Source organism: Rhinolophus ferrumequinum, chromosome 18 (assembly GCF_004115265.2).
Source record: "Rhinolophus ferrumequinum isolate MPI-CBG mRhiFer1 chromosome 18, mRhiFer1_v1.p, whole genome shotgun sequence".
NCBI classification, from domain to species: Eukaryota; Metazoa; Chordata; class Mammalia; order Chiroptera; family Rhinolophidae; genus Rhinolophus; species Rhinolophus ferrumequinum.
The window spans coordinates 43622369-43642001 of NC_046301.1; the positions used below are offsets into that span (position 1 = coordinate 43622369).

Consider the following 19633-nt stretch of genomic DNA (forward strand, 5'->3'; position numbering starts at 1 on the left):
GGAATGTCTGGGCTATACTCTCTCTGGCTCCTTTGAATGGTTGAGGTGTTGGTGCTCATCTGAAAGACACTGGAGGGGCAGCTGGAGTTAACTCCTGAGAAACTTGTACTCCGAGTCTTTTCCTATAGTTTTCCCTTCCTTTCTCATAGCTTGTTGGTCTTTTACTGATTTGATTTGCAAGAGCTCTTTATGGGTTCTGGATGTGGTGACATTATTGGCAATATACAATGCAGTATTTTATATCCCTGGTCTCTCTTTTTTTCCCCCCACACATAGTATATAGGTCATTTATTTCCCTTCTAGCCCTGGGTTCAGTACATAGATGGCTTCTCTTCACCCTTTGGGTTGACAGGTTTCTCTGGGTTGCTGCTGACGATATGATAAAGCTCAGCATGAAGGCCCTCAGGGCCAGCACCATGCCTCTGAGCGCCCGAGAGGCTGCCTCATCTTGCTTATGCACTAGGACCCAGTAATCCATTACATAGGTCTCCTTAGAGGACTTGGCCACAGCATCCTGGCATTCTGAGAAGTTGTCTGGAAGGCTTTTACTTTGGTCTTGACTGCATTCAGCCTCTTCAGTACCTTCTCTGGATTGCCACCCCAAAGTCATTTCCATTCTCAATCTTAGGGAACAGGTGCTCACTCCATGTGATCACCAGAATGCATTTTTCTTTGAGAGTCCAGACTTCTGGCTTACCCGGGGCAAGCAGGGCCAGGACCTTCTCATTCCCAGGGAGAAAGAGGGTCTAGAATAGGGAAGTCCAGTGGGGCCTGGAGAGAGGTCAGGTCAGCCACGTTGAGGGAGTCCTCTTGCAAGTGCTGATTCAGATGTATGATTCTCTGTGGCAGGAATCTGTAGAGGAATTCTTCAGCCTCCTGGAAAAGATTTTGCTGGAAGACATCCACCTGTTTGTGGGTTTCCCTGCTTAGGCGCACCCACAAGGCTTGGCTGCTCCAATTGCTAGACCTTTGGTCTCCTATATCTGTGGTCTCGTGATGAGAAAAAGACTTTTTGTTTTAAATATAGTCAGATCTATAGATCTGTTTTTGTATAGTTTGTGTCTTTTCTGTCATATTTCCTTCCCTACCTTAAAGTCATAAAGATACTCTCCTGTATTTTCTTCTAAAGGTTTAAAATTTTCTATTTTAATATTTTTTTAATTCACCTGAAATTTATTCTGTGTAACATATGGTGTTATAATCTAATTTTATTTTTACATATGGAAATTCAGTTGTCCCAGCACCATTTAGTGGATAGTCTGTCCCTTCTCCATTGACTTCAAATATCACTGCTGTCACATAAGGAAGTTTGTAATAAGCAAACAAGATTACTGAGCCTCTGCAAGGAAAAACTGTTTAGAACACATTCTTCCAACTTCCCTGATTCTGTGTCTTTCATTGACTTGAGCAATTTTTCCAACTCCATAAATTGTAGATAACTAAAAGCAATACGGAATAATTCTTGTCTATAGACATGTACGATAAATTGTCTTTTTCAACTGACTTCCCTTTCCCACTGTGGAGGAAGCCAGTTTTGCACATTCCTTTCAGTATTCCTGATCTATTAGTGTGTCCATTCTTTGGATTGCCTTTTGAACTTGTAAGATCTTACCAGTTATCTTATTGATAATGCGTTGAATAAAATTTTTTTTTTTACTTGTTTCTCATTTTCTCTTTTTTTGAATGAAAATTTTAACATGTGTTCACTTCATATCCGTATGAGCGTTGATGAGTTTACCTCTTTTGAATATTATACTTTAGAGCTTATCAATGACATACAGCTTTAAGCAAACACAAAAGGGAACAATTGTTAGGTAGTGGTTATTCACTTATATAAGCTCTCCCCACATGAGCAGTTATAACAGGATCCAATTCACAGGTGTCCAGACTTTTTTCAGGAGCACAGCCCTGAGTACAGAGCATACCTGTACCTATGATGGTGCTCTGACTGGCCAAGGGGGGAAAATAAACAGGATACATATTCTGATATGTGTCATCAGTATTACGAGGAACCTTTCCAACATTGTGATGATGATATCGTCAACACTGAGCATATGGAATGAAGGCGCCTGACTCAACAGAGCAAACAACATGAGATTTCCAGAAGCTCCCTTTCGTCCATTCATTCCTCAACAAATATGTAATGAGCAGCGGCAAAGTGCAGCACCCAGTGCTGAAACACAGTGGAGACATAAACAGTGAAAGTCTCTTTGGTCTAGTTGAAACTAATTTCCTACATCCACACATGGAGTTAACCCCATGGTCCCTGCACAGAGAGATCGCATAGGATAGGAAATCACGAAATGATATCGTATGAGAGATGTGATATGCTCATTAGATATGAGCAGGTCAAAAAGCACGTTTTAAAACCAGGTCGGGAGAAAGGAGGAGTCCAGCCTGGAGGAGAGTGAGAAGTTCCACTTCTCCCCATCACAGGCAGGGACACATTGTCACTGCTGGCATCTGTCCTGCCACTCCATGCTCTCGAGGTGGTCATCTGTGAGGGCTCCAGTGGGTGTGGTGAGTAGATGTCCTGCAGAGAACACTCTCCTTCAAGGGATGCTGGGGAAGCCATGGCGTCACCTGTTGATAATTCAAGGTCTGTAGAATCTACTAATTTGGTAGAAAATTTGATGGCTAAAGGAGGAGTCTCATTATCAAGTGGCATTTGCCTGGGGATCCCAAGCCCCTCAAAGGAAGGATTTCCCAAGAACCCCTGCCAATGCAAAAACATAGTAGCTGCTGTCAAGGAATTTACCGTTTACTTGAGAAGGCAAGACTTATGTAGGTAGAAAGTCAAATGATGACCTGTCAGCTTAAGGGTTGTAGGTCCAGAATTCCACCTGAGGAAAGCTTGCAGAAGGAGATGGGTATGAGGTAGGCACTGGAGAGAGGTCAGCTTTGGAAGCAGAGTAAAGGAGCGTGGAGAGCATCCCAGGGCAGGGGAGAGTGGAGTGTCCAGGACAGAGTGGGGAGTAAACCAGAGGGGTCCCAGAGGCAGTGCAGTGGGGGAAACTTGATTATGGAGGAATGTTATTTCTCAGCCATGAGAATGGGACTGGATAGTAGTTCCCACAGTGGTGCTTGCTCTGAGAAGGGGTAGTCAGAGTTAGCCCCCACATAAGCAGTGCTCCTTCAGAGCCAACCAGTACAGGAAATCCCCCTAAAGCCTCCTCCTCTCACCTCTGTTAAAAAATACCCAGATTATACATGCAGATGGGCTGGGCCCCCGCTGGCCTTTCAGGAAGGCCCCGTTCCTCCCATCAGATTGCTTGCCTCCCCCACAGGAGCAACTGGCGGGGTCCTTGGTGGCCTGGAGGGAACCCTGGAAGTGGGACACAGGGCTTGTCAGAGGGACGGTAGTCAGTGAAGTCCAATTCAGCTGTATTCATGGTGCTGGCTAGGGTCATCTGAGAAACACTGAAGTACCAAGTCCCGTCCTCAGAGGATGGGTCAGGAGCACATGGAGAGAAAGAGCAAAGGCCTAGAGTCTCTGGCTTCAGATCTAGCTTGCCATTTAGGAGTGGTGTGTCTTGGGCAAGATTCTCATACTCTCTGTGCCTCAGTTTCCTCATCTGAAAATGGAGATATGACTCCATACTTCATGAAGTATTTGTGAGGATAACGAGAGATAACTCGTGTAGAGAACATAGAAGAGCAGACAGCAAAGACTCAAAAGAGGTAAGTTAATGCCAATTCATCCAGTGAGTGTTTGAATATTTACTAGCAGAATCATTTAATATATATACAATAATTGAATATATATAATCATGTAATACACACAAATTATACACACACACACACACACACATCTCCTAAGCAGAACGCTAATGTAGACAACAGATCAAGGCTCCTGGTTGGAGCTTTCCCTCCCACACCCCCAAAAGTTGTTGAAGCAGCTCCATAGAGTACAGGTTGAAGACACTGCTTCAAATCCACTCCTGACCCGAGAGTGGAATTCCTTCTGCCATTGCCTTGGCACAGCACCACGGGACCTGTGTCTAAACATTTTGCTGATGGATCTGCAGGGTTCCCCAGGGGACGAGCCATCCCATCCCGGGGAGCCGCCCTGACGCTGGGCAGAAAGCTGCCTCTGGGGCACTTAGTCCATCTCCCCGCCAGAGCCACAGAGAATGTGGCTCCCCCAGCCTCTCCACCTGCAGCCACCTGGGGTTGCTTTGGGAAATAATTACACCTGGAGATGCCTCATATAAAACAAGACAGTGTACCAGAGTTCCCAAGAGGATGCACCTTGTTTCTAGCCGGTGCTTTCCTTACAAAGCCCCCTGCCCAGGTAGGCGTCCCAGACAAGACCCACAAAAGAGGAAGGAGAGAAGACCCAGGAAGACCACCCTCATTTTTCCTCTTCTGCTTCAAATGCCTTTCCCTGTGAAGAGCAAGAACCTGGCCTCGTCCCAGGCTGGCTCTTTGTTCCTTGCCTGAAGTCTGCAAATGCTCTGAAACATGGGCCAGGCGTCTGGCAGCTCCCAGCCTGCACTTGCTATCAGTGGTTTTGGGCCTAATGACTTGGCTGCCTTCATTCCTCCACGGGGCAGCACTGAGCAATCAGCCCTCAAACCAAATGATGCTCAGAGGGATTGATCGGGGCAAGGACTTGTCGGAGAGGCGCTTTGCAGGCCCAGCCACGAGCATGGAGCCAGGGGCAGGTAGGAGGTGTGGGGCGGTGGAGAGGAAGGCTGAAAGGCTGATCTAATGAGACTCCGCAGAGACACAACCAGACGTCCGAGCTGGGGTCGCAGGCAGGCTGGAGGATTTGATGCATGAGTTCTGGACCCGGATGAGCTCATAGGAAGCAGCCTCAGAGACACATTGCAAACACCTCCTTCATGTGAAATCTTCCTCGACTCTGGTCTCATTTCCCTCCAGTGTCCCCACTATTTGGTCTATTTTATGATAGCTTTTATCACAGGCTGCCTGATGTCACTGTTGGTTAAGTAAATATCCATTTTTCCCATTAAACTGTGGAGGCAAACATTGTGTTGTATTTATCCTGGAGGAAATCCCTAGACCTTAGAATACTTTGCACATGGTTGGGCCCAGTGGGGGTTTAAATTGAATTGGCACCTATTCCAATCACCTTTCCCCAAAAGGACCAGCTAAAGCCACCTCCAGACCCATGTTAGACCCCTTGTTCTTTTCTAATTGTACACTGACATAGTGGCAAAGGGTGATACATCCTCAGAGGTACACAGTACCTGGCCCAATGACTGTCTGAGGACCCCAGTGGCTGTCTGTCAGCTGGATGAATTAAGGACTAGGATGAGACATGGAGAAAAGCGTCGAAGAGGAAGGATGCAAAATGTCCTGTGGACAATGCAGTTTGAGTGAATTTTGAATCACCCAAAGATTCAAAGAGATAGAGCTTGTTGCAACAAAAGAAGTATGTGTCGACAGGCCTTTGGATTGAAGCTGGGAAAGGTAGGTGGCCCCGAATATTCTAGTGAGAGAGTAAGAACACAGGCTTTAGCTTCAGGGAGATTTGCGTTGGGATCTAGCTAACTATGTGACTTCTAACTTCAGCTGCAAAATGGGGATAAGTGTGCCCACATCACAGGGCTATGGGGAGGATTAAATGAGATAATGCTGGTTACATGCCCTCACACTGCTTGGCACATGATCAGTGCTCAGTCAATGGAAGCTGTCATTGTCATCTGGATAGCTGAGGTGGCCCAAGGAATCCAAGAGGAGCAGAGCACCCAGAGGCAGAGAACACAGGTGGAAAAGACTGTCCTTCTCCAGTCTGTCCTTTCTTCAGAGAGCTTAGGAGATAGTATGGGCATCTGAACCCCTATAACCTGGTACAATGTCTGTTGGCCCTGTAGCCTCCTCTTGAGGCTCTCCTGGGATGAGGATCCAGGAAAGTTCCAAAGCCTTGATTTAGTGCAGCAAGATGATGGCAGCTGACACTGGCTAAGCCAAGCAGACCTCATGGCCCCTCTGCAGACCTACAGCCCAAGGACCCACTTATGGGGATTATCTGGAAGAGACAATCTTACTAAACTGTCTGTCACCTGTTGGCATCTCATGAGCTGCTGCCTTGCAGTTTTGATGGAACATGTCTCTTTTTATTCTCATCAGATTCAGAATGTTTCCTGGTTGAAGGAGGAACAGATAGAACAAATACACCATGTGTCAAGTGCTGTGCTCCTCCTTCCCTCTTCCTTTAGATGGCAACCCCATGACCTGTGTGTTAGTGTGCCCGCACTAACGATGCGGAAATAGCCTAGAGAAAGGAAGAAGCTTGGCCAAGATGGCAGGTCCATGATTCAGACCCCAAGCACATGCTCTGCCTCAGAAGGAGGAGCCCTCTCTGCCTGACTCTGCAGTCTGTTTTTCCTTCCCATAGGCCTCTTGGGCCAGGAGCGTTGGTGCCAGTGTAAAGGGTCTCACCATGACCTTAACCTCACGGAAAGCCAAACTGAGAAATGGGTTAGCTAGGAGGGCTTGTTGGAGAGAAGGTAATTGCATAAGTCACCTCTTTTTTCTTTTTTTTTAAAGTGAGGCATGGCTTTTTTTTAAAAAAATAATTTTTTGTGTGGTAACATTGATTAATAACATTAAATAAATTTCAGGTGTACATTATAATTCTACATCTGTATACTCCAGTGTGTGTTCACTACTTAAAGTCTACTCTTCTGTTACCATATATTTTACCCCCTTTACCCTCCATCCTTCCTCTACCTTCCATCCCCTCTGGTCACCACCATTCTGTTGTCTCTGAGTTTGTTTTGTTTTGTCCGTTTGTTACTTTTTGTTTGATATTCCATATATGAGTGAAATCATATGGTTTTTGTCCCTTTCCATCAGACGTATTTCACTTAGCAATAATACTCTCAAGATTCATTCATGTTGTCACAAATGGCAATATTTCATTTTCTTTTTATGGCTGACTAGTATTCTGACTAGTATTCTGACTAGTATACACTGCATCATCTTTATCCATTCATCAATTGACACTTATATTGTTTCCATGTCTTGGCTATTGTGAATAATGCTGAAATGAACATAGGAGTACATATATCTTTATGAATTAGTGTTTTCATGTTTTTCAGGTAAATACCCAAAAGAGGAATTGCTAGGTCATATGATAGTTCTCTTCTCAATTTTTTAAGGAATCTCTTATTTAAGGAACAACCAACTCCACACCATGTCATAGTTTCTCTACCTGTAGAATATTCTCTGACCTTCTGTCCAGCACTTGAAGATGTAAAGCTGTGTAACAGAGCCAAAGGGGGCATCCCATGCTGCTCCTGAGATTCTCTGATCCAACCAAAGACCGGCATGCTGTCCGCACCCCTACCCTACTTGGTCACTTGTGCTCAGTGCTCCAGCGATTCCATTGTGCTTTCATCCACCAGCCCCTGGGGCCCTTCTAGGCCTCAGGGCCGCTGCACATGGGATAGCCTTCTCCTGTTCCTCCCTCAAAGACTTCCCTGTTCATCACTCCTGTAAGATAACCACAGCCTCTGTCTTTATTGTACCCACGGGACTTTAATTTATAGAGGTGATCGAGTGATCACAGAGAGATCAGTGCCATGACAGAAGAATTTATTACTTATAGCTTCCAAGAGAAAGGGGCCTACCATACCAGGTGGGGAAGCACGGGCGTCTATCAGGAGGCAGAGGAACGAGGGATGCATGTCCCAGAGCCTTTTTTGTGTTCTCCATGGGAAGGAAGGGGTGAGGCAGGTTAAGCAGCTGTGCATGGTTAGGATTGGGTAGTCTGAATAATACCAGCAGGTTCTGGGCTATAGGGTTGGCCTCTAGTTATTTGGTACCTGGCCCTGGGGTAATTAGGGAAGAGGGTGGCTTGGTGGCTGAGAGTTAGGTAGAGGAGGTGGTAGGGGGAACAGACTCAAGATTGATTGGTTTGTACATGAAAGGCGTGTCCCAAGGCAACTTGTTCAGTATCTCTAGGAATCAACTAACCCTGGAGGAGCAGTCTCTCCCCAGCCAGCAAAGCCCCGAAGACTCAAAGCAAGATAAAATGCATAAAATAAAACACAGGATTAATACACCCTCCTCTTTACCCTAGGGCTGCTTCTGTGGGTGAACTCAGCAGACTTGTTGGCAGTTTTGTTGTAGTTATTGGTTTTGATGCTAATCTTCCTTGCGCAGCTGTGAGCTCAAGAGGAGGGGCTGACTCTTTTTTGTCTTTGTACCTTGAGCATCTGGGACGTGTCTGCCATCGATCTATGTTAAATACAGTGATTCTCAGGCCTGGCTGCTCCTTAGAATCCCATGAGAAGCACTTAAAAAATACTAATCATTTTGTGAGGGGTGTAAATGTCTAACTATTACACTGTTTTGTACACCTGAAACTAATAAAGATTCTCAGTCAATTCATCCGGAGTGTATGAATTTCCACTGGCTCCTTGAATTTCCTGGGAGGAATTTTCCAGAAGGAAACCAAGGTTGTGGTCCCAGATGTGGTCATTAAAAACACAGCAGGAAACCCAGGTCCTGAAAGCCAGAGACTTGCCCTGGGCTTGGTCACCTGTTACAGGAGTATTGACAGCCCATTCTGGTAGAACATTACCTGCTGAGTCTTGGTAGGCCTGGCAGGCCCTGAGCTTGAACCAGGGTTGTGCTGAGCTCTCCTGAGACTCCAGGTCACACTCAGCAGGGAAGGGGCTCTTGAGCTACTCCGAGTCTGGTTCCTAATCTCATCTTCCTGCTCGTGTCCATGTGCCTTTTGCTCTACATGGCCAAACGCTGTACGTCTTTCTGCTGGATTCTGGTCTAAATGGTTTCTCTCTCTATCCCTCTGCAGCACTCTCTGTGTCTCTCTAGTACCCCTTCTGCCTGTCTCACAGTGTATTTTGAAAGGTGGGAGAAAAGGTAAGAGAATCATCTCTGTGGTTTCTACTTTTTTCCTTAGAATCTTTGAAAGAAGGAATGCCGAAAACCCACCCATTTTTCTTTTCCTATTTTCTCCCGCCCTACATATTAGCTCCTCCCTAGAACTTTCTGGAACTTTCTCCAACTGCCTCCCCAACGACCAACTGCTACAACCTCCTCTCCTGCCACTCCAGGAACTTTCCCCGACACTCTCACACCCTTAATACTGCCAGACCCTGATTGTGTATGGCCCAAATGCTGGGGCAAACGGGAGAAACTTGATCCCCTCATTTTCTCCAGCCCAGAAACCTGCCAAGATTTCTCACTCCCCTGCTGTCACCACTCAACAGCTCCCACACTGCTCTCGGTAAGTGACAGGGGCTCTTTCCCATTGCTGTGAGGCAAGGACTTTCCATAAGGACCAGCCAGAGTGCCAGAGAAACAGAAAAAATGGGCCCATCTTGGGGATGGAACTGTGACCTGGAAAATAAGGGAGTTAATGTTTAGGGTGGCATTTTGGGTTTCTTCACCTGATGATTTGAGGCTCCTTGTGGCCTTTCTACACGCTTGTCTCTGAGCATCTACCTTTCCCAGAAAGGGCGCTTTGGCACGTTTCTTTCTGCTAGAGTTCTGAACTGAGATGAGCATTACTGATTTCAGTTCAGACAGGCCTTACTTCCAATAGACTTAGGAAGTTTCTATCTGTTCTGGGGTCCTGAGGTCCCCTTCCATGGAAGAAGAATCCCTATTTCCTCCCATCCTTAGACATGTGGGGAGAACCAGAGATTGGATCTGTTCATGAAAGGAGGGGGTAAATACACAGCTCTGGTAGGATCTAAGTTCAATTCTTACCTCCATGAGGACAGACAAAATGATCAGTCTTCTGCGAATGACATGTCAGACAATGAACCTGAAAAATGCTACCATTTCATACTGCATCTATGGCCTTCCATTCTGTGGATGGAGTGATTCAGTAATACATACAATTTGTGGCTGAAGAAATGGGCTTATTAGTCAATGGTTGGTTGCTGAAAACAACAAGCTAAGGCTCCCAGAAAGGAAAATTTGTGTCCCTGGAGAGAAGTGGTCCAGGCCCCGAGCTTCCTGCCAGAGTCTAGCAGAACCCTTGGATAATAAAGTGGTTGAGACAGGGATCAGGGCTGGGCTGATCTCATAGACACTCACCTAAGTCTCCTCACTCTTGGGGAATGTAAGTGCTGGAAAACCGGGCTCTGAAGCGCTCTCTGCCACTGTTCCCACCCCCCACCCCCTCTCACCACCACCAATTCCTGTATCTTCTGTTTGATAAGTTAGAGATCTACAATTCAAAATGTGACAGAAGGAAAGCAAGCATTTCTTAAAATAACCAAAAAAAAAATTACATTTTGATACTTTTACATTCCAAGACAATGTCCATCTTAGTCATCTGATATGCAAGGTACACAAAAAGCAACAAATAGTAGTTGGTAACAAAAGGATGGCCCAAAGTGCGTTTTGGGAGATTTGGGGGATTCTTTCCTGTTCTTTAAATATGAAGGACAACAAAAGGTCACAATACGAGGTCGGACAATTAAGTTCACGAACTCATCCTAGAAAAAGTGCCACATACCTCATTGCTGAATATCACTATGGTCACCTTCGAAGCACTCCCCTTGGGAAGCTATGCACCGACACCAGCGCCTACTCCACCCTTCAAAGCAATTTTGGAACTCTTTTTCTGGAATGGCCATCAGAGCTGTCATCGCATTACCCTTGATGTCCTGAATATCATCAAAATGTCTACCTTTCAATATTTCCTTTATCTTTGGGTAGAGAAAGAAGTCATTGGGGGCCAGATCAGGTGAGTAGGGAGGGTGTTCCAAAATCATTATTTGTTTACTGGCTAAAAACTCCCTCACAGACAGTGCCCTATGAGCTAGTTGTGATGCAAGAGCCATGAATTGTTGGCAAAAAGTCTGGGTCATCTAACTTTTTCATGCAGCCTTTTCAATACTTGCAATTAGTAAACTTGGTAAACTGTTTGTCCAGTTGGTACAAATTCATAATGAATAATCCCTCTGATATCAAAAAAAGGTTAGAAACATCATTGCAACAAGTTTGTGATCTTAATGGTCAGACCTCATGTGAGGGTTCCAATTTCTTCACATCCACTACACTTGTTATTTTCTGTGTGTGTGTGTGTGTGTGTGTGTGTGTGTGTGTGTGTGTTTAGTAATAGCCATCCTAATGGATGTGAAGTGGTATCTCACTGGTTTTGATTTACATTTCCCTAATGACCAGTGATGTTGAGTATTTTCTCCTGAGCTTATTAGCCATTTGTATATCTTCTTTGGAGAAATGTCTAGTCAAGTATTGTGCACAATTTTTATTGGTTTGTGTGTTTTGTTGTTTAGTTGTACGAGTTATTTATATATTCCAGATATTAATCCTTCTCAGACATATGATTTGCAAATATTTATCTCATTCTGCAGTTGTCTTTTCAATGTCTTGATAGATTTCTTTGATGTTAAAAGTCTAATTTTGATGAAGTTCAACTTATCTTTTATTTTGTTGTCTCTGTTTTGGGTGTCATATCTAAGAAATCATGGACAAATCCAATGTTATGAAGCTTTTTCCTTAATTTTCTTCTAAGAATTTTATATTTTTAGCTCTTACATTTAGGTCTTTGATCCATTTTGAGTTAATTTTTGTAGATGGTGTAAGGTAAGGTTTTAATGTCATTCTTTTGCATTCAATTATCCCGGCATCATTTGTCGAAAAGACTGTCCTTTCCCCATTCAATGGTCTTGGCACCCTGGTTGAAAATCATTTAACCGTGTATGCAAGGATTTATTTCTGGGCCCTCTGTTCTACTGATCCATATATCTGTCTTTATGCCAGTACGACACTGTTCTGATTACCACAGCTTTGTAGTAAATTTTGAAATCAGGAAGTGTGTTTCCTCCAACTTCATTCTGCTTTTCAGAATTATTTTAATTATTTGGGGGTCCCTTGAGATTCAAGATGAGTTTTAGGATGGATTATTCTATTTCTGTGAAAACCATCACTGGTATTTTGACAGAGATTGCATTGAATCTCTAGATTGCTTTGGGTATTATTGACATCTTAACAATATTAAGTCTTCCAATCCATGACTACAGGATTTCTTTCCATTTATATGTGTCTTCTTTAATTTCTTTCATCAATGTTTTGTAGTTTTCAGTGTACAAGTTTTTATCTTCCTTAGTTAATTCCTAAGTCTTTTATTCTCTTTGATGCAATTGTAAATGGAATTGTTTTCCTACTTTCTGTTCAAATTCTTTGTTGTTAATGTATGAAAATACAACTGATTTTTGTGTATTGAGTTTGAATTCTGCAACTTTGCTGAGTTTACTTCTTAGCTCTGTTTGAATCTTTAGAGTTTTCTACATATAAAATCATGTCATCTGCAAACAGAGGTAATTGTACTTCTTCCTTCCCAATTTGCCTTTTCTTTGTTTTTCTTGTCTAATTGCTCTGACTAGAACTTCCAAAAGTGTGTTGAATAGGAGCAGTGAAAGTGGGTACCCTTACTGCCCTGGGCTGAGTGGTGTCCCCCCACAATTCATACGTTGAAGCCCTGACCCTAGTACCTTGTGACAATATTTGGCGATAGAGCCTTTACAAAAGTAATTAAGTTAGAATGAGACCATTAGGATAGGCCCTAATTCAATCTGACTTGTCTCCTTATAAGAAGTGGAAATTTGGACGCACAAAGAGACAGCAGACAAACACGTGCGCAGAGGAAAGGCTATGTGAGGACACAGTGAGAAGGCAGCCCTTTGCGAGCCAAACAGTGAGGACTCGGGAGAAACCAATCCTGTTGACAACGTATAGGAAACACACATAGTTAACATCATCCTCCATGGTGAAAGACTGAAAATTTTTCCCTGAAGCTCAGGAACAAGCCAAGTGTATTCGTGTGCCAGGGCTTCCATAGAAAAATGCCACAGACTGGATGGCTTAAACAACAGAAATTTATTTTCCCGTAGTTCTTGGAACAACTGGATAGCTACGTGCAAAAGAATGAAATTGAACCTCCTGACGATATTTACCTGGAAAGAGCATCAGATCCCACCGGTTAAGGAGTCGGTCCTGCAAGACTGACCCCCTTTCAGATGCCAATCTCAAATTCACGTTGTCACCTGGGCTTCTGATGTCCTGGCTGTAGATTAGAGATTCCGAGAGCCCTCTCCTTGGCTTTAATTAATTTGCTAGGCCAGCTCACAGAACTTAGGGAAACATTTTCCTTACTAGATTACCAGTTTATTACAAAAGGACGTAACTCAGGAAGCGCCGGACGGATGAGATGTACAGGGCAAGCTGTGGGGAAGGCGCACAGAACGTTCCTGCGCTCTGAGTGTGCCAGCGAGCATGTCGCCACGTGTTCACCCACCCAGAAGCTCTCCAAACCCCGCCATTTTGTGTTTTTATGGAGGTTTTAACACATAGGTATGATTGATTAAATCACTGGCCACTGGTTATTGATTTGACTTCCAGCCCCACCCCCCTCCATGGAAGTGGTTGGGGTGAGAGGGACCGAAAGTCCCAACCTTCTAATCGCATGGTTGGTTCCGCTGGCATCCAGGGGAATTTGGTCACTGCAGTTCAGAAATCCCAGAGGGCGTACGCGGGAAGGTTTAGGAGGAAGAAAAAGTGTGAAAGTCTGTGTCTGGAGAGAGAATGGAGGTGACACCCGGGCAGTGATAGATGGGGGGTGTCAGTCACAGGAGGCCTGGAGTGAAGAGAGGGACGTCAAGAGTTCCAGGGCCACTGGCTCAGCAGGTCCCAGGGGTCTGGAGGGTCTGAGGCACCTCAGGAAGACAATAGCTTTTGCCTGGTTGACAGTGTTGGCAGGTGGTCCCAGCCCAGGTAACTGAAGGAGGAGGAGGGGGCTTCAGGGGAGGCCACCAAGGGATCTGGAGACGGGAGTTTCCAGAAGTGAAGCCATTGAGCAAGACGGGCTGGTGGTGGGAAGGGACAGCTGTGCCTCCCCCAGCTGGGACGTGGCTTCTAGACCTGGGACTCTGGGTATGAAGCAAAGTCCCGTGAACCCCCCAGAGAAAGACAACTTGAAAATACCAAGAACCACTGCATCCTGTCAGATCTCTCTGTACAAAAACAAGTCAGAGAAGCTTAGATAAACAAGCAAAAGGGATCCAGGGCCAGACGCCAACCTGAATGGTTCATTTCCTACTGATGTTTATAGAGAGCTAGGAGCTATTAAGTGAAAATAAGGACTATCAGAGCCATAAGTGGCAAGTTTGTCAGGCATTCAATCAAGAATTTATTCAGCATCGAGACACACAAGGGACTATACTTAGAATGCTAGTGGCAGACTCGGCTGTGTCTGGGACTATAAGTACATCACTAAGCCAATAATTACGAAAGAATTTGTAGAAGAACATAAGAAAAGGAGTAAAGTGCTCTGATCCTGATAACCTGAACCTAATGGAGCCTGGGGGTGCGAGTAAATATCTCTGAGAAAATGACACGTAAGCTATCCACCAGAAGGGAGTGGAAAGAGGGATGGGGCATCGGAAGGCCTGGGGCAGGAAGGAGCTTGAGAGACTAACTGGAGTTAACACTTGAAAAGCAGAGAGGCAGGAAGCTTGAAATGGCTAGAGAGGCAGGAAGAGCCAGATCATGCAGAGCATTGTGGGCTCCATGGAAAATTCTGGGCCTTATTCCAAGAGCAAAGGGATTAGGGTGGGGAGCAAATGTAGGGACAGCAGAGCCACAAGAGGGAGCAGAGTGGTTAAGGAACATGGAGTCCGGAGCCAGACGGTGTGGACTCAAATCCCAGGTCAGACACTTACTACCCATGTGACCAAGGTCCAGGTGAGCTAACCTCTCTGTGCCTCAGTCTCCTGTACTTTAGAGGATCATCATGAGGATTCAACAATAAAAGCCCAGCACATATTGCGTAAGGAAGAATTGCTCAGGTGGGTGGGCTCACCAGAGGCAACGCTGTACTGAGGACACTCTCCCACCCTCAGACAGCCATTCATTGCTGGTGCGAAGGGCTGTTGGAACTCAGGAAAGTTTTGGCTTCTCTAGTGGCCACCACTTTGAAGGCAAGGTTCTCTTGGCCTTGGAAAACCATTCTGGCAGCATCGTCCTCTGATTCTGGCTGTCCTGTGAGCTCCATGAGGACAGGGACCCTATACCCCAGAGGAAGAGGGGAGTAGGGCCCAGCACATGGGAGGTACTCGGTACCTGTTGGTGAAATGGATTGCTAACAAAGGAACGAATGAATGAGTGACTCTATGGAAGAATACTTACACCATCCATAAATTATTGAGCCAGGTACCTGACTAAGTGCCCTCGGTGCCAGGTACCTGACTAAGTGCCTTGTATAATTCATGTCACTTCACTCTTGCAACCATCTTGTGAGGAGGCTACCGGGAGACCTTTCTAGTCGGAGAGGTCTTGAGGATGAGTTCTCTGTGGGGGAGCTCTTATCATATGCCAGGGAGTCTCATTATTGAGAAATGTGCGTAATTTGTAGCCCCAAAAAAGGGATTTTTGCCAGAATTTGGAATTCTGGAAACAGGAATTCAACTGGAAAGATCTAGTTGTATGTGCTTCATAACTCTGATCTCATGTTCCTTAGTAAGGCACAGGGGCCACAGAATCATATTACTTGTTTTTGAAAGGGTGAAGTAGTACATAGTGCCTCCCTCCCCACGCACCCCCCCAAACCAGCAGCCTGAAGGAGCTCAGAGCAGACCCCAGGAGTCCTCAGTCCCCTGCACTCCCCCACACCCCTGACTCAGAGAGGACAGAGACCAGATCATTTAGAAAGGCTGTGGGAGAACCGCCGTTGATATTCCCCTCCCTGCTCTGGGTCCAGTCCCAGCCCCACACTCCTTCCACTCCTTCCACAGGCCTGTTTCCCTGAGGAGGAGTTCCGTATGGCTCAGCCCCAGGCACCCCCTTCATCCCAGCGCAGCGCTGGTGCAAGCTTCCCCCTTCCCTGGCAGCTCTGCTGGCCTTCTTCTCCAGAGACTTATTTTGGGAGAGTGCTGAGTTCAGCACTGCTGCAAGGTGCAGTCGGACGTGCCCTTCCGTCCTCAGCTGGCCCTTCAGAGCTGGCCTCAGGCTGGGGTGGCCCTACCCGACATGCCGCAGCCCCTCCTACACAAGATCGCTGTGTCCAAGCACATCTACCATCAGACCGCCTAGAGGCTGTCAAGACAGGTGGCAGAGGAGCTGTGGGCAGCAGAAGCGGAGCTGTCCATGGGGCACGGCCCAGCCAAAGCTCTGCTCCTGGAAAAACAACCAAGGTCAGGCTCTTGCAAGCACCCCAGAACCTGCCCCCAGCCTGAAGCCTGGGGTCACCAGCTTTCCAGGGTTTGCCTTAAAGACAAAAGAGCAAGCTGGCCCTTGGCCAACCAACCACACACGGGGCAAGTGGTGGGGGCAGGAAGAGAATCTGTGCTGACAGACTTATATAAGCACGTCTGCTTTGCAAACCGCTCTTAGTTCTGGCAGCCAGGACTAGAGTGACAGCAGAGCCTTGCTCTGACAGAGGTGGGGCCTCAACTAGAAGTGCAAATTGAGTCCAGCTTGAAGGAGGCCCAAGTCCTCCTCAGGCGCTTGTGTCCGGGTGGCAGATTAGCTGCTGGAGCCCAAGCAGCTGCTTGCTCCTCTCACTGTGCTCATCAGAAGTCTCTGTCAGACCAGGTGGGCTCCTAGAGTGGGGGTGTGCACGGTGGAAAGGATGCCCCCTACAGAGGGCCTGGCAGCTCTAACAGCTCCTTCTGTTCCAGGTGCGCATGGGCTGGACCATGAGGCTGGCCATGGCAGCCCTGATTCTGAGCCTCACAATGCTGGTCACCACCGATGAGGAGGAAAGTGACCGATGTGTGTACGAGGCCCTGCCTGACACTGACGCTGTTATCTGCAAGTAAGGCTGGTGGGGCCTCAGAAAGCAGTGGGGCAGAGGTCTCAGGGAGGGGTGTTTCCAGAACCAAGAAGCACATGTCCTGAGGCAGTCTTTGCAGACAAGCAGAGAATGAGGAGCTCTGGAGACCACCTTGATGGGGGACAGCATTGAGCCGGGATCCTCCCTTCCAAGGGGCGCTCTCCCCAGACCAGGAGGGTATATGGATATGGTCGGCTCCCCCCACCCCTGGGCCTCCAAATCTCAGGGGTCCTGTGCCCTCCCTGGAGAGACTACCCTTCCCTACAGCCCCAAACAAAGTGTTATTTGCTCCCCCCACCACGACCAAGTGTGGGAGTTGGCAGAGGGTGTGTGCTTGGACTTTCCCCAAATGGAAGCTGGTTGTTTGCTTTTCCGTGGCGAGGCCCCAGGAGTGTTGGGACAGTCAGGCCATTCAGGGGGTGTGGACACTTGTTCAGCGAAGGCGCAGGGCCTCAGCTTCTCCCCCTGTGCACTGGAGTTCAGCTCTCTCCTCATTGGAATGTTGGTTAGAAAAGCCAGTCTTACCTGTCCTGGACTCGCGGGTCATCCTGAAGCCCCAGACCACTTGGCTGCCACCCCCTCGGCTGGTCTGTCTTCCCACCGAAGCCATCAGAAGTGAGAGAGGGAGGAAGAACTGCTTTGTACTCTGTTTTTTTTTGTGTGTATTTGAATTCTTGCAAACACTACTTTCAGAAAGATAAATTCATGTTTTCCCTTAAAAAGTTAGGTACTTAAATCCCCGCCCCCCCCCCCCCAAAAAAAAAAAAGATAGCACAAATTTTGCTTCTATCAGAACATTTTTAAAACTCTGGCGAAACGGTTCCGGGTGAAGGTTTGTGTGGGAGGAAGAGGGAACGTGGCTACCTCTCAAAGGTGGGCACTGACCCTTTAGGTGCTCTGAGGAGTGGAACCTTCCCTGGGGGCGGGTAGGCTTTGTCCTCTGGTAGGCAGAAGGTCAAGCCCCTGCAAGCTGGGAGGTCAGCCGGGCCAGGGCAGGGCAGGGCCAGGCCATGGTAATGGCCCCATTATGGAGTGCCTCTGCATCTCCCTGTGTCACCCACACTGTGCAACACACAGAAAATGATCACAGCATGTGTGTGGTCACTGGAGGTGACTCACCTGGGCCCCAGCTGCCCTCAGCTCTGTCCTGCTGATATTCACATGCTGGAAGCTGGTGGCCCATGTGTCACCCTGGGCAAATGCTATGTGCCAGGAGTCCTGCTGGTGCTTCAGGCTCCTTGACTCATTTCACTGTTACCACAAATCTTCCAGGTTTGTATTCTCAGCCTCATTTTGCAGACGAGGAATCCCCAGAGATTAAGTGACCTGCCCATGGTGCTGACACAGCTTCCAGGTGGCAGAGTGGGGATTTGACTCTTCTCGTCTGACTCTGCACTCACCCTCTTTCTCCACCCGCCTTGGGCTACTGACCCCATCCAGGGCCTGGAGCTTCTCAAATTCCAGTAAAGGGGAAAAAAGCTGTCTTAGTCCATTCAGACTGCTATAACAAGATGCCAAAGACTCGGGGGCTTATAAACAATAGAAATTTATTTCTCAGGGTTCTGGAGGCTGAGAAATTCAAGACCAAGGTGTGGGCAGATTCAATTTCTGCTGAGGACCAGCTTCCTGGTTCATAGACGAGCATCTTGCTGTGTCCTCACATTGTGGAAGAAATGCAAGCTCTCTCTGGGGTCCCTTTTATAAGGGCACTAATCTCATTCATGAGGACACCACCCTCATGACCTAAGCCCCTCTCAGAGGTCCTTCCTCCAGAGACCATCACATTAGAGGCTAGGGTTTCAATATATGGATTTGGGGGGATACAAACATTCATACTATAGTAAGAGCCATTCTCAGGACTCCCTAGAACACAGCAGCAGGCCTCCAGTTTGAGAAACATGAACTTATGACACTCAAGTTGTATGCCATGAAAAGTCTTTTGATTGTAAATCATCGTCACAAAAGGGAAGCTTTGTCTTTATTCCTGCTGAAGATTTTTCTTTGTTCGTAAAAGATCATCTCTGAATGAGAACACGTCATGGACACATCAGACCCCCAAGGAGAGACTAGTGCCTCCTGTGCTGGGGCTCCCTCCCCAAGAAAGCTGCTCAGCTCTGGCTTCTAACCTATGAGAGATACCCCCTGTCCCCCAGAAGCCACTCCTTTTGTGGGTATTTGGAGTTTAATAGGAAATTCTTGAAGTAAGGATTCAATACCTAAAGGTATTGATCTATAAAGGAGGAATTTTATGCACAGTGACAAGCAGTGGGAAAACATGAACGGAAAGCTCTTCCAGAATAATAGCTAACCTACTCCTGAGATAAGCCAGACCAGACTGACCAAAGCACTAAGAGCCAGAACGCTGGTTCAGTCTCAGAATCCAAAGAACCATAGTCAGTCATCCAACCCACATGCTTTGGCTACGTCCAAACAACCCCTTTTGGCTACTCGACAGCCCCTCCCTGCTGCCGCCACCAAATGGCCCTGGTAACTGGCCGCTGCCTCCCACAGCCCTCTCTTCTGTGCTGGAAAGCTCCACCCTTCAGGGAATGCATCCTGCTCTTGCCCTAGGCACTGCTGACAACAAGTCTAGTTTCTCTTCTTGAAGATTGTTCAAATGTCTGGAGACTGATGTCATGGCCCCTGCCGTCACTCCCAGCTCGTGTGTTCGGGGTGTCTACCTCCATCCTTCAACTCCTCTTTAGGCGCCTTGGTTCTGGGCCCCCTCTTTCAGGAAGGATGGGTTGGAGGCAGACTCGTTGCTCTTTTGTAAGGGTGGTGCCCCACACTTTCACATTGAGAACCGCACAATAGTGGGTGGAG

General features: G+C 46.9%; 1 protein-coding gene and 1 pseudogene across 7 annotated transcripts in view; one reads left to right on the forward strand and one right to left on the reverse strand.

Moving 5' to 3' along the window:
• PEBP4 (phosphatidylethanolamine binding protein 4) overlaps positions 1-19633 on the forward strand; it is a 210608-nt gene that overhangs the window by 8184 nt on the left and 182791 nt on the right. For 4 of the 7 annotated variants that reach the window (XM_033134564.1, XM_033134567.1, XM_033134569.1 and 1 more), the window contains exon 2: positions 16656-16792. In XM_033134564.1, coding sequence (XP_032990455.1) covers positions 16656-16792 — 137 coding nt within the window. Of the gene's footprint in view, positions 1-8807; positions 8863-8974; positions 9230-16049; positions 16170-16404; positions 16570-16655; positions 16793-19633 lie in introns of those variants that run through there. The other 3 variants (XM_033134568.1, XM_033134566.1, XM_033134565.1) reach the window with 3 other exon arrangements.
• Positions 312-16007, reverse strand: LOC117037830 (proteasome activator complex subunit 2-like; annotated as a pseudogene).